The 13,246-nt window shown below is 40.2% G+C and overlaps 4 protein-coding genes across 6 annotated transcripts; 1 reads left to right on the plus strand and 3 right to left on the minus strand.

Annotated features, from left to right (window-relative positions):
- Window positions 1-73: 73 nt before the first annotated feature.
- LOC140779717 (uncharacterized) lies at window positions 74-5,560 on the plus strand. 2 transcript variants are annotated; one of them, XM_073124951.1, is made up of 9 exons: window positions 76-310; window positions 1,478-1,528; window positions 3,010-3,031; window positions 3,146-3,260; window positions 3,347-3,379; window positions 3,527-3,652; window positions 4,577-4,683; window positions 4,774-4,845; window positions 4,919-5,560. In XM_073124951.1, exons 1-9 carry the CDS (start codon window positions 158-160, stop codon window positions 5,296-5,298), a joined length of 1,059 nt encoding a protein of 352 aa, XP_072981052.1. In that variant the 5' UTR covers window positions 76-157; the 3' UTR covers window positions 5,299-5,560. The 2 variants fall into 2 exon arrangements, with proteins under 2 accessions (XP_072981053.1, XP_072981052.1); XM_073124952.1 differs by lacking the exon at window positions 1,478-1,528 and having other exon boundaries at window positions 74-310.
- A 1,312-nt stretch (window positions 5,561-6,872) lies between these two features.
- LOC140778837 (uncharacterized protein At2g39795, mitochondrial) lies at window positions 6,873-7,843 on the minus strand. Its single transcript, XM_073123710.1, has 3 exons — window positions 7,585-7,843; window positions 7,185-7,501; window positions 6,873-7,090 (listed from the first exon to the last, which is right to left on the minus strand). The coding sequence occupies exons 1-3, from the start codon at window positions 7,771-7,773 to the stop codon at window positions 6,931-6,933; spliced, it is 666 nt and encodes a 221-aa protein (XP_072979811.1). The 5' UTR covers window positions 7,774-7,843; the 3' UTR covers window positions 6,873-6,930.
- A 614-nt stretch (window positions 7,844-8,457) lies between these two features.
- LOC140779445 (heavy metal-associated isoprenylated plant protein 19-like) lies at window positions 8,458-10,893 on the minus strand. Of its 2 annotated transcripts, XM_073124508.1 has the most exons (5): window positions 9,525-10,893; window positions 9,165-9,199; window positions 8,947-9,028; window positions 8,675-8,865; window positions 8,458-8,579 (listed from the first exon to the last, which is right to left on the minus strand). In XM_073124508.1, exons 2-5 carry the CDS (start codon window positions 9,192-9,194, stop codon window positions 8,550-8,552), a joined length of 333 nt encoding a protein of 110 aa, XP_072980609.1. In that variant the 5' UTR covers window positions 9,195-9,199; window positions 9,525-10,893; the 3' UTR covers window positions 8,458-8,549. The 2 variants fall into 2 exon arrangements, with proteins under 2 accessions (XP_072980609.1, XP_072980608.1); XM_073124507.1 differs by having other exon boundaries at window positions 8,523-8,865.
- A 128-nt stretch (window positions 10,894-11,021) lies between these two features.
- On the minus strand, window positions 11,022-12,629 carry LOC140779444 (uncharacterized). The gene has a single exon (XM_073124506.1). The coding sequence runs from the start codon at window positions 12,403-12,405 to the stop codon at window positions 11,245-11,247; it is 1,161 nt and encodes a 386-aa protein (XP_072980607.1). The 5' UTR covers window positions 12,406-12,629; the 3' UTR covers window positions 11,022-11,244.
- Window positions 12,630-13,246: the final 617 nt, after the last annotated feature.

Raw genomic sequence — 13,246 nt, forward strand, 5'->3', positions numbered from 1 at the left:
CTAATTAAATCTATGGTTCTTATTATTGTTGTATCTATACTTGCAATTTGGGATTGACCTATAAAAATATGCCACCTGCTGCTCCCATTCACTGTGGCGACGGAATCTTTCAAGCCGTGGACGCTCTTTAATTTTCGAACTCTTTCCTCTTGCCTTGATGCTTCTACGGTCGTGGGCGGTGAGCTGGCACGGCTACCCAACCTCTCCTCTTCCTTTTGCCTCTCCATTCTCTTCCTCTTCTCTCGCCTCCTCGAAATCCAATCACCCAGTCATGCCGAGTTCCGTACGGATCGCAGTAGTTGGAGACGTGGTGAGTTCGATGATGGTGCCTCATCCTTTCTCGTTCCTTCTCCGGATGGCTTTGGTTTTGTTCGAGTTTGGTGGTTGATGTTCTTCTAATTCACGTAATCCTATTTGGGTCGTTGGTGTTTTATCCGATTTCGACATAGCTGTGTTAACTTTTTCTTTTAATTTCTTTTGTCAAAATAGGAAATAAAATGCCTCACTCTTATTGAGTTTTGAACAATTTCTTATATTTTTGGATTATACGCTCCTATTTTGCGGCACGTCTCACAGATTCACTCTCAATCTCATGTCATGTGCTGTTACCTTGTGGTTTAAGCAATGGAAATAACTCCCTGTTATTCTTACATGAAGGAAGTGTTCAAATATTATATCTTAGTAGAAATGAAACTATGATAAAAATGTGATGTAAGATTGGATCGAAGTTGACTTTGTTGCTTCTTGTTAAATCTTAGGTTTAGGTCGTGGTATTGCCTATTGGCTAGGCTTAAAGCGAGAAGAAGAAGAACCAAGCTCCTAGGATTGAAAGTAGAAGGAACCAAAAACTAATCTGTCTTCTAAGTTGACTCTATGTGGAGATCCCCTACTTGGTGGCTAAGCTATGTTAAGCCTAAATTGGCTTGGACTATTAAGTAATTAAATCAAGAAAGATAAGCACCCCCTTGCCTGCATCAATAGTGTGCAACGGACTCCGTGCATCATAAACTTTTTTTATCATTTGTAGTTTCTCATGCTCATACATGCTTATCACTTTAGTTATGTCTATTAACTGACGTTATTGGCCTGTTGAGCTAGTAGGAGATACTGCAAATAGAGACCTGTTTTTAGGTAATTACAATTTTATATGATAGATGTACTTTCCAACCTTGGAACAGCTGGTTGTACTTCATGCTAATTCAAGATTTCTCGGAACATGAAGTTGAAGCTAGGAAAAATATATTTCTCTAAGTCCTATAGTGGATTTTTGCATTTTCATGCTGCAATTCATAGTTACAAAAATATGATAATGTCTGTATGCAGCCTATATTATTTACTTGTAATGCATGTCTTTTTTTTCGTTATTATGCTTCTCAAAATGTGGTGCCATTTATAGTTAGGTGTTATATTTGTTGCTAGCTGATGTTGATGGTAGGACTAAATTTTCACTAATTACTCTTGTACTTGGATTATTTAGCATGATTTTTGGGATTTGGAAGAAGATTCAAAGGCTCTTAACTTTCTGCAGGTAATTTATATTCCTGAAGCTTTTGGTTTATAAGGCCACTCAGATCTATTTGTAAATATTGAGAAATAACAAGTTGCTTAATACTTATGCTTTTACTATCAAAAGTTAGGAAATTTTAGTCTTTTCATATGACAAATGTTAATAACCCATGGAGCTTGTTAGGTTGATTCTTTTACATGTAATTATATATATATATATACTTGCATTATATATGATTAAACCTTAATTTTTACCATGTTTGTGCCCTTTCTTTTTTTAAACCCACTTCCTTCCTCTCTTTGTTAACTTTTTTAGAGAAAGTAGTTAAGGATGGATCATTTTTCAAATTCACATGATGGAGGAGTTTTTTTAACACTTGATGTATGATTTCTCAATGTGAAGTTCTATAGAGCTTACCTATGTACTTTAATTTAGTTGACATGATAATTGATAAATATGAAGTGTCACTATCTTTGGTGACGGACTCTTCATTTGTGTCACTGCCATTGAATTGTGTTGCCTCCTCTGCTCTGATTTGAAGCTTCTTTAATTTATTTTTCTCTTTGGCCTGAAAATTGATAACCCCTCATTGGCAGAAGCCTCATGCATAGGGATGCCCTATTTTATATTGGTTGCTCTAATTTTCTTTTCTTTTCATTTTGCTTTAAATGTTGCCACCATTGATTCGTGACTTTCTTAACTTCTATTGAATCGTTAAATTGTAAATAGTGTACTCTAAAGTAAATATTCATCAACTGATAATGATATTCACAATTTGTCATATTGGGTGTTTCTTTCTTAATTTTGGATGGTCAATAATTTTGAGGTCTTTTTTACTTCAATGTCTTTCAGTTCCCACTTTCATCGAGGCTCTCCTTACACCTATTTTCCATTTAATACATTTCTTTAGTTTCAAAGATTATCTTGTGGTTATACAAGCTTCAATTGTTGGAGTAGATACTCCTCAAAAGGCTATGCTATCTAGTTGTTGCAAACTGAAGGATCACTTTTTCATCGGAGAAGTTGATATCCTCAAGAAGGTTTGTCAGTTGAAGTATGTGTTGCTTGTTATGCTTGATTTTGCAGTTTCTGAATCATCCAGTTTCTGAATCATCAGGCTCCCTACAAAAGAAGGGGTTTCTAATCTATTTGAAAGAAGAAAGAAGATGAAAATGACAAGTATAATGGGGACGACATCATCATACATGTTCATTGATACCTCATCTTACTTTTGAGTGTGTTTTCAACACATTTGACTTTCCTGTGAATGATGAGTTGCTTTAAATAAAGATTTATCCTCCTGGATTCATTCTTATATCATGATTTTTTTCTTTTGGCTTAGTATTAATTCCAAGAACTATAATGAGAACATATGTTTGGATGTCATTGTGTAAATTCTGCGTTGTTTCTTTTCCTAAATCTGTATTCACGAGAAACAATTGCTTTATCTTTCTCCTTTTGTTACACCAGACATTCTCACTTGTTTTTAATGTGAAATGCAGCCTGATTTGGTGCTGTTCACAGGCACGTTCTTTTTCCTCTTCATCTGGCTCCACATGATGTAACCTTATCATTGCACAAATTCTTTCTGTCCTGTAAGATTCCCAGTTCTTCAATCTTCTTTTTTCTTCATTGCAGGTGATTATGGAAATGAGAATGTTGAACTTGTAAGAAGCATTTCAAATCTGAATCTACCAAAAGCAGCAATTCTGGGGAACCACGATTGTTGGAACACTCATCAGTTCTCACAGAAGTAAGTTTTATGCTTGCAACCTCTCTTTATCCAACAGAAAGAGAATATAACTACCTGACCTAATTATGTGTTTCACTTGGCTTCAGAAAGGCAGATCGCGTCCAGCTTCAGCTGGAATGGTAATTTTGTCGATCTATACTCTCCAATCATCCTTTTCAACAGAATTTTCTTTTTGATCATTCATGTACTTTTAGTCACAGTTATTAGAACCAGAATACAATTGCCCTTATCTAATGATCAAGTGGCATGCATTTGCCAATGACCAGTCTCGGTGAACAGCATGTCGGGTATAGGCGTATGGATTTTCCATTGTTGAAGCTCAGTGTTGTTGGTGGCCGACCATTTTCTTGTGGGGGAGACAGATTATTTAGGCCAAGGTTGCTGTCTATGAGGTTAGTTATATCTTCTAGGGTATAAAGGGAAATTGATTTTCATTGATCTTCATCAATTATGTGCACCAGTCATCTATTGAGACATTGATCATTTCTTATCTTTCTCATATTCTTATCCATAACATAAGAAGATAAATGTGTCCTGTATGTAGTGGATGTGTTTTTGGCGCTGAATGATCACGAATTGCCTCCTAATTCTTAAGTTAATAGTATATTACAGCATAGCACATCATAACACAGGCCATGATTTGTTGGTTGGAACGTGAACATCATTTAGGAAATGTCATGTTTAAAGAATGAGTATAGGGAACATGAGGTTTAATGTTGAGCAGTTGTGGTATTAAAATAGAGACGGGTGGATTTATTTTCACTTTGTTGGAGTAGTTCCCATTGAGCATACGAAGTTACGGACAGGTAATAACATCAAAATAGGTTCGTTCGGGTTTGTCCATCATACACCATTTAGTGCACCATAAGGAGAAATCGCTTGCTGATCAGATATTTTTTACACAGTCATCTACATGTCTTAAGTTTATGAATTTGCAAGAGTACCAATGATGTTTTCATTTTTAGCATCATTTTGTTATTGTTTCCTAAATTTGGGCTATCTCTAACTTAAATAATTGTGGCATGTAGATAACTCAAGTAGGTTGCTCAAAAAATGAAGTGTAAGAATTTAATCTGCTAACTTGATTGGTCATCTTGGTGAATCAAATTCATATGTGGTCTCACAAATCATAGTTCCCAATAAACATCAGATAAGTTGGGCATTTGTGATGATTACACCCTATGATTCAGAAACACTAGGATGCTGCTGTTTCTAAATTTGATGTTACTGCAAGGCAGCATATTCTGAGGCATCAAATTATATCAATATATCCAAGGTTTACCAATATATATCTGATGCATCTTTATCTTAAGTAGGTATGGTGTAAATGACATGGAAGAAAGTGCTAAGAAAATCTATGAAACTGCTGTGGAGACTCCGGAGGAGCATTCAGTCATACTTCTTGCACATAATGGCCCTACAGGTTGATAAGATGCCAAAGTGCATGTGCCTTATTAACTCAGTAAAATATTCGGGTAAAATTTTCTTGAACCTCTTCACTTGTGCTGTTCAGGTTTAGGTTCAAACGTGAATGATATTTGTGGAAGAGATTGGGTCTTTGGAGGTGGTGACCATGGCGATCCAGGTAAATGCTTTCATTTAGTTAAGTTTTTCCTATGAGTATCAGATTTTATTATTCCTTCGTTCAACTCTTGCAGATCTTGCTCAAGCCATATCTGACATACAAAGAGAAACCTCAATTTCCGTTCCTTTGATTGTGTTTGGGCACATGCATAAAAGGTTAGCCTATGGAAATGGTCTCAGGAAGATGATTGTGGTTGATACCAATCAAACTGTGTACCTGAATGGAGCTATTGTGCCAAGAGTGAAACAAATACAAGAGAGCAGCCTCAGCAGCAGCTCTGGTGAAGAACAGAATCAGCTCCAAACTGCAGGGTCAGTAGATGCGACCTTGCGAGCATTCACCTTAGTAGATATCCTGGATGGGAGGGTGGAGAAAATTATAGAGACATGGGTTTTAGTAGCTGGAAGCAAGATTCAAATCAAAGAGGAGAATGTACTATTTAAGAATTCATGAGTTAATTTTCTTTGCTAAGAGAGATATTTAAATACAAGGCTCTCATTCAATGAGATCATGAAGATTGATTTGAAGAGAGTGCTGTAATATTATTTGAATGTAAAGAAGAATAGCCAATAAAGGTGTAAAAATATGTTCTAGATCTTGCCAAGAAAATTGGTCCCACAAGTTGTAAATGATATTGTATTTCAAGTAAATTTTTTTCTGTATGACATTTTTCATGTATTAATCTTGTTTCTATGGGTAAGAAATAGTGGGATTATATCCAATCCGGATCCGTATTCACACCAGAGTTTTGTTGGATATTGGTTGAGAGTATTTTTACGGTTCAGTATTTGAATTCATATCTGAATATGATTAATACTATGTTTCTTAATAAAAGAAATATCCACTCCTATCAGCTGCATCCTTATGATATCATAGAAAAATTATAAATAATTCATATCATATCTCTAAACTCTTGTAGAATTATAAGTAAACGGCTTTCAATTCTCCTCTCTGTTTCTTTGTTAGCAAAAATCGCAACAGGGGATATCTAGTTCTCATAAAACTTAATCACAATTTCAAAGATCTCCCTCGTCATTGGAATTACGACAGGCAATAGTGGATTGATAGGTAGACCACGATGTTTATCTCAAATAGGTATTATAGTCCAAATCCTTATCCTAATTAAACTCAACAACAATTTACTACTATTAATATGCGTGTTTCACGCAGTATACTAGTGATGAACATCAAGAACTACGACAGCAAATGAGAAGCACGAAACCCACGACAACCCGTGTTGACCAAAGAAACACTTTTACACACTTCGATATGGTCTTTTTTCTCGCGGTGGTCATCTTTTTCATGTTGGCTGGTCTAATAAGTTTCCTTATCATGGGGAGGTTAGACACGTTTAACTGACTTGTTCATTGTTTGGATTCTCATATTTCCCACAATTTCTTTCTTTGTATGTATTGGATTGGATGTACTAGTTTTTGTAATTTTTATAGTTATATTTCTTTAAAATATTATCACCAATATATTGTGGGAATATTTTATATATCTATATATCTTAACCACTGTTTGAGACCTTTGTTGAGAGAAGCTTAAGCAATTCTGGCGGGATTGACTGAACTCTCCGTGCTCCCTCCAAGAGGCGATAGTCAGCTATCAGTTAAATGGATCAATGACCAAATGCCCAACCCTGACCGAGTAATCTACCATATTATCCTTGATGGTAAACGTCTGCTCGCCGGGGCCCCCTGGATAAGGCTAGGGTTCATGAGCAGGCTAAATAACCATCAAGCCCATCTTCTAGCACAGCATGTCATTTGCTCTAGGTCCTCGGGCCTATGGACGAGTGAGGCACTGGATGCCATCTGTCTGTACCCCTCCTTGAATCAATGAAATCAATCTACGGAGCATCTTTCGGAAAACAAAAAAAGAAAAACTTAGTAGATTTGATGTTTTCTCAAAATAAAAAGCATTTAATTTACAATTACTGCCGAAGTCGTTTCAATTTCAATTTATATTATGCGGATTGGGATCACACTCGTCAGTGGAAATACTAAGGCATGCAATAGATTGGATTTTGGCAAAGCGATGCTTATATTGATAATTTGATACTCATAATATCAGAAGTTCATGCTATTTCTTGATGTGAGATTCAATGTTTCTCAACCACCGCAACAGCTCCGTCTGGTCCTTGTTAGCCATATAACTATGCAAGAACTCCGCTAGCTTATCGTTTACTCCCCTCTCCTCCAGGTACTCCCTCACCGCGATCTGCAGCTCCTCATCCAATTCCCTTACCACCAACCACCCAATGCAAATCCAGATTTCTAATCAAGTTAATTAGAAGAGAAACAGCGAAATTTGATCAAAGTTCGAACTTTTATCACCTGAAATCAGGGCCCATGTAAGGCCTGAGCGCGGCGGGGCCGCGCCGAACCGGGAAGACCTTCTCGACGTCGACGGCGTCCGGCCACGCCGAGCAAACGAACTGGAGCACGCATCCCGAGGCCTCGCCCTTGGAGACCTCGACGACGAGGCTAATGTGGAGGCGCGCACCGTCGCCGTCCGATCTCCTCGAGTGAGCTGCGCCGTCGAACATGGTGGCGTCGATCTTGATGTCCTCTTTCCCCTTTTTCCCGAGGAGACGGATCCATTGCTCGCCGGGGCGGTCGTCGACGGAGAAAGAATCGAAGCGCGCCGCTGCCTGGGGGAGAGAGGAGATCGAGTTGGGAGATGGGTTTAGGGATAGGGCTTGTAGGATTAGAGAGACGGGAGAAGGGTTCTTACCGGGGAAGGGGGGCGGGACTCGGATTCGTAGGTGATCTCGGTGCGGAGGACGCGGAGGAGGTTGTCTTTGAAGGCAGCGCGGCGCATCTCGGAGATGTAGGAGCGAGAGGAGAGGAAGGTAATGGGATGAGGAAGAGGAGGAATTAGGGTTTTGAGAAGCCTTCGAGAGTGGAGGAGGAAGCGAGCCATCGAGTGTGAAGTGGACGGAGGAGGAGAAGGGGTTTAAGCCTTGCAAGGGTTTTCGGAGAGTTTTAGTATACAATGGAGCATTTATTAATAATAATACTCCACTAAATCACAAATGGTTTGTTTCCTTCTATTTGAAAATAAGTTTTATTTCTATAACAGTTTATTTTTCTAAAATTTGATTCATATTACTAATTAGTTATTTTGGATAATGGCCTAATTGAATTATTAGACACGTTGACAATTTGCATCCAAGTCATGGTTCAGAAGATACTTTCTTTTAATATCATGATAATTTATTAACCTTCAAATAGTGTTTATGACAAATGAGATGGAAAGATACAATAAAATTATATAACAAACTCCGCTCTCGACTAAAAAATAAATTAATCAAAAATTAATTTAAAATATTAATATATAATAAGTAAGTATTTATGTAGAAAAATAAAATGGAGGGAAGAAAGCCTCTCCGCTCCCTTAGCGTGCAGACTAGAGAAGACGAGAGGAGAGGAGGTAGACTAGAAAAAACCCCAGGCAGGGAGGAGAAGACGAAGATCAGGTTCAGATTCAAAAGGTCGATATATATCCAGTTTTATACCCAATTCACTATATACCGTAAGCTAGATTAAAAATTTTAAAATAGAAACTATGGGGCATGTCCCTTGTTTTGTATCTAATGTTCCATAGTCCTAGTGTAATTTTACTCCACTTTACTATGTGTTATGGCTTGCATCAATGTTTTAGTAACCGTCGAACAAACTGTAACTTGGAAGCTGAGGTTAAAAAATGAAGATTGTTGCTACATTATCCTGCATGCATTTGCATTCTCGTCGTTAAACATATTAAAATTCGTCATCATATTCTCATCAAAATCATTACTCATGGTATTATTTTGATCCCTTACATGATTGTCTCCATTTTGTAGAACTGGTTCCATCTTTTCTTCCTCGCCTTTATTATTTGCTTCATTCTTTTTCATAATTTGTGCTCTTTTGCCGGTCTTCTTCTTGAGTTTCTTCAAAACTTTTCTTGGCTCAAATTGTCCGGTAACAATGGCCTTGTGCAGATTCATATCTACCTTCACCGTCTCGATGCCTAAAGAAGACCTCATTAAAAATTCTCCAAAAGCTATATATAAAGACATAGAATTCAATATTAAAAAAAAAAAAACTAAACCTTTAATTCTCTTAAGAGCCTCCATGACTGATCTTTCACATGCTTTGCAGTGCATGTATACTTTTAACTCCAGAAAGATTGCCTATTGAATGAGAACTAAACGTTATCACAGGAAGACTGGCATGCATATCAGAACATAGAAATAAAGAAACTGCAGGTTAAAACTATACATATAATATGAGATGGAATGAGAAAGAATTCTAATAGAGCAAGCTTACCTTATCCGAGTTATTTTTCTCTTCACTCATGGCTCCTACAAAGAAATATAGTGAAATAAGAAGAAATTAGAAGTCTGAAAATACGAGAGTATTGTATTAGTTCAATTATTTGTCAAACTACCTTTTTTTCTTTTGTTTTTTTGTTTCTTTTTATTACTTTAGATAGGGGCACTTGGCCTACACTAAATTAATAGCATAATTTCCTTCGCAATTAAAGCCCAATCCTGCCAGTTACATTGATAGCATGTCGAGTTGTGTTATACCAATTAATTGCATTGAGTTGGGGAAAAAACATTGTTTGATAGTGATTATATATATGTGAAAAGAGGAAAAAGAAAGTGAGATTGAAGAACAATATACCTGATTGTTTAGCTGCTATAACCGACCCATTATGGCCTCCAAAATGACTGCATTAATCGAAAAGAAAAGGGAACGTAATAGGAAGAAGAAAAGTAGATAAAAAAAATTCTAAGTTTTTAGAGGAGGAGGAAAAGGGGAATTAAGAAGAGAGTTTAATTAGATTTGGCCCGTATTTGGAACAAAAGGACTTGGTCAAGACTTTTCCAACACCAACTAAGCTTCTGTTTTAATGGTTCAGAGTCACCGTACAAACGTGTTTTACGCCTGAACTGGGTACATCCCGAGCCCTACTTTTAGCTAATGGAGTCCATTAATTGTTACTTATCTAATACCCCTTCTTTCTATAGTATAAAAGTTAAAACGTAACAAAATTAAGTATAGAACACTACGTGGCCTTTTATTATATATATCATATACTATGAATTTAAGAGGAAGAAGAGGGCTCTATAACAGAGCCCTGGATTAGAGCATCTACTCTATAACAGAGTCATTGTTTAAGAGGAGGAAGAGGGCTCTTGTGCAGCCCATTGGCAAGCTGACACTAGTTATATGAGAACAATTGATACTTGCACACATACGTAACGTAAGCCATTAGCCATCCTCTCAATTCTCGAATACAAATCATTTCGATACTATTTACTGATCTGCGTGATAATTATCACCTACAACATTCTCCTTATGACACTCTGACGCTTCTCAATTAGAACTCTGCTACGAAATAGTGAATACCCGAGGCAAATAATGCTATGTTCCTGGATCACAGTTCCTTATATTATATGGCACTGGCATAGACCATGCGCAGAGTTGACCACTGGATGGATCCCTCCGGTGAACAGAGATTTGATGGAACAAATGCACATGTCTACAGTACCAGGTAGCTCTTGCCAGCATAGCAGGAATCCTGTTCTACCTCCCACACCATGGGCCACTACTCCGTGGGCCCAGTCCCCGTTATACCACTTAGAAGACCGAACACTCCTCACCTACAGCTGCACTTACCGCAAAACAAAACAAACTCTCTCTCTCTCTCTCTGTCTCTCTCTCTCTCGTGGTCGAGGAGAGGAAGAAGTAAAGGGCAAATTAGATTAGAATAAATTAGGATGAGGACTGAGACGAAAGAACAGCGAAGCAGCAGAGAAGACGCGAGAAGCGGGACCCACAGGCACATGCGTTTCTCAGCGCCGCTTCTACGGCGACCGGTCCAACGGCCTGACTGCAGAGAAAGGGATGTATAAAAGGGTGTAGGGGAAAGGGAGTATTCAGAGAGAGTTATATTTGTGTTCCTAAGCCACATGTCCCCCCAGAAGCTTAGAGGCAATTTAGCAATGATATGTACATAACTCGTGGTTGACAACTCCCATTAAACATATGCCACTCCTGTTTGACTCATTGGGTGGTGGATATGCTGTCAACTGTTGCACAGTCATCTCCATAACATATAACCAGCATTAATAGGATGATAGGAGAAGTCATATAGCCACTTGGAAGAACAAGTAGTGAAATTAGCATCTTCTTCTTTTTGGTATGCATTTTATTTAGCTATTATATCCATGAACAAATTTCTAGTCAGTTTGAGATTCATACAGCGATAGCACAAACTCAACCCTAAAGTAAAGTAACCAAAACAAGTGATTATAAAAATTAAAAAAGGGGGGAGCGAGCAAAAACAAAGGGACAGCATCAACCATTACCGCCGCCGCTTGTCGACGACAACCTCGTCTCAGCTCTTCCAGGCGTAAACCAAAAGGGAGAAGCCCTCGCCGCGCTGCATCTCTACCTCCTCCGGGCTCGCCCAATCCATAATCGTCGACCCGCTCGCGCTCGACGCCGTCGACGAGACCGACGACGACGAGCTCGTCTTCAATAAATCCTTCCTCCTCCTCCTCCCACTTCTCCTCTCTCCTCCACCGCCACTGCTACTCTCACTCAAATTCCTCCCCATCCTCTTCCCAAAATACTCCCCCAATGCCCCCTTGCAACCCCCAAAACTCCCCCACCTCTCCCCAAAACGCCCATCCTCCTCCACTCCTTCCTTCCCCTCGAACCGGAACACGAACACGGCGTGCCCCGCCACCTCCGGCGCCGGATCCGCCGTCGGCTGGAAGAGCCAGTTGTGTAGGTCCCACGAGACCTGGATCCGACCGCCGCCCTCGAGCTCCACCTTCTCGCTCCCTCGAAACTTCCACCGCAGCCGGCGCACGTGCAGCACGTGCTTCCCGTCGACCCCGACCCACATGCCGACCTCTCCTCCTCGGTCCTTCTCCCGCGCTGCGAGGTCGATGGAGATCTCCCTCTCCGTCCCGGCGAAGAGCGCCGTGGTCTTGTACGACCTCCTCCCGCACGATTCTCCAAGCACCACGTGCTCGCGCCGCGAGATTAGAACCGGGTCCTTTGGGGTGAACGGTTTGGTTGCCCTCTGGGCTTTCGCCTTCTTGTAGGCCTCCTCACAGAGATCGCCGGCGACGAGGGCCACCTGGCCGTCGACGGCGACGGAGACGAAGAAGCCAGAGGTGGGCTCCGGGCTGCCGCCGGAGGAGAAGCGGGCGCGAGAGAGATCCCAAGCGAAGTCAACGCAGCGGTGCGGGCTTTGGTTGCCGAGGTGGAAGCGCTTCGACCCACGTCGCTTCCAGAGGACCCACGGCCGGATGCGGAACCCGAGGGGCTCATCGGCGTCCTCGTCGGAGCAGTCACCAACGTTGTCCTCCGCCGAGAAGAGGCGGATCTCTGCCCGGAGCGAGAGACCGAGGACGGTGCGGGACCAGGAGAAGGCCACTAAGCCGATATGGGTCTCGTATACCGAGGTCGTCAGGCTCGGCCCCGCCGCCCCCGCTGGCGACGCAGCGGCGCCACCTCGGAAACACGCCGGAATCGGGTCCGGCATCGTCTTCCCTCTTCTTGGTCTTCCTCGGATACTAAAATTATCAAAAGATCCGACCAAAAGGTATGATCTTGTCGAATCCAAGGCACAGAGAAAGAGAAGGAGAGGAGAGGTTTGGGGGACTGGGGAGAGACCTTTCTTATAAGTTTAGCACAAGGGTGTCGGTAATAATCACGGGCGGTGATCGTAACGAGGAGAGAAGACTATTGAGATCTATCTATCCTGGTTTGGTAACATGGATTAGGATTCCACCACTATTCCAGCTTATGTGCTAACCTTTTAGTAACCAATCATTGTAATTATAATTAGAGAAATAATTAGGATCAAATTATTTAACAAAGATGGATTTCAAAAAGGCAATGATCGAATTAAGAGGAAGCGGGGTTAGGGGGGAGATTGATTTGGTGTCGATAGGTGGAGACCGGGAAAATAGTTTGTAAGATTCATTCTATGATGGAGAAATTGGGGGTTTTTGGTCAAACTTGGTGTTGCACTTGACTTCGTAATGGCCAATAATTCATGAGAAAGCTCGATAGGTCAACACAATTTTGGGATTAGAGACCAAATCAAATATGTGGACATATATGTTTAATTTGTCTTGATTTGATACTTAAGAAACTTGTGAGGATTATTCAACTAGATTTTAGTCCGTGTCTTATGAATTACTACGACTTCGACGGAAAAAGAACGTATAACCTCACGAGGTGGTTTACTTATAAGTTGATTTATAACTAATCTAGAAGAGATTACAATAAAATCATGTGGATTAATTCAGAGAGGAGAAATGCTAATTAAAGCACAGTAAATAGGTGCGAGGACTCTGTTTCACTCTCGGTGAGATCAT

Source organism: Typha angustifolia, chromosome 15 (genome assembly GCF_048772165.1).
Source record: "Typha angustifolia cultivar Huaian chromosome 15, ASM4877216v1, whole genome shotgun sequence".
Taxonomy (NCBI): domain Eukaryota; kingdom Viridiplantae; phylum Streptophyta; class Magnoliopsida; order Poales; family Typhaceae; genus Typha; species Typha angustifolia.

Bases quoted from the DNA above. Each gene is read 5' to 3' on its own strand.
- LOC140779717 (XM_073124951.1), top strand. From the start codon at position 158: ATGCTTCTACGGTCGTGGGCGGTGAGCTGGCACGGCTACCCAACCTCT. The intron at 3,261-3,346 runs GTAAGTTTTATG...ACTTGGCTTCAG, and splicing joins ACTCATCAGTTCTCACAGAA to AAAGGCAGATCGCGTCCAGC. The intron at 3,653-4,576 runs GTTAGTTATATC...TATCTTAAGTAG, and splicing joins CCAAGGTTGCTGTCTATGAG to GTATGGTGTAAATGACATGG.
- LOC140778837 (XM_073123710.1), bottom strand. From the start codon at position 7,773: ATGGCTCGCTTCCTCCTCCACTCTCGAAGGCTTCTCAAAACCCTAATT. The intron at 7,502-7,584 runs GTAAGAACCCTT...TCTCTCCCCCAG, and splicing joins AGTCCCGCCCCCCTTCCCCG to GCAGCGGCGCGCTTCGATTC. The intron at 7,091-7,184 runs GTGATAAAAGTT...GTTGGTGGTAAG, and splicing joins TACATGGGCCCTGATTTCAG to GGAATTGGATGAGGAGCTGC.
- LOC140779445 (XM_073124507.1), bottom strand. From the start codon at position 9,194: ATGAGTGAAGAGAAAAATAACTCGGATAAG. The intron at 9,029-9,164 runs GTAAGCTTGCTC...CTCATTCAATAG, and splicing joins AGAAAAATAACTCGGATAAG to GCAATCTTTCTGGAGTTAAA. The intron at 8,866-8,946 runs GTTTAGTTTTTT...GGTCTTCTTTAG, and splicing joins GGCTCTTAAGAGAATTAAAG to GCATCGAGACGGTGAAGGTA.
- LOC140779444 (XM_073124506.1), bottom strand. From the start codon at position 12,405: ATGCCGGACCCGATTCCGGCGTGTTTCCGAGGTGGCGCCGCTGCGTCG.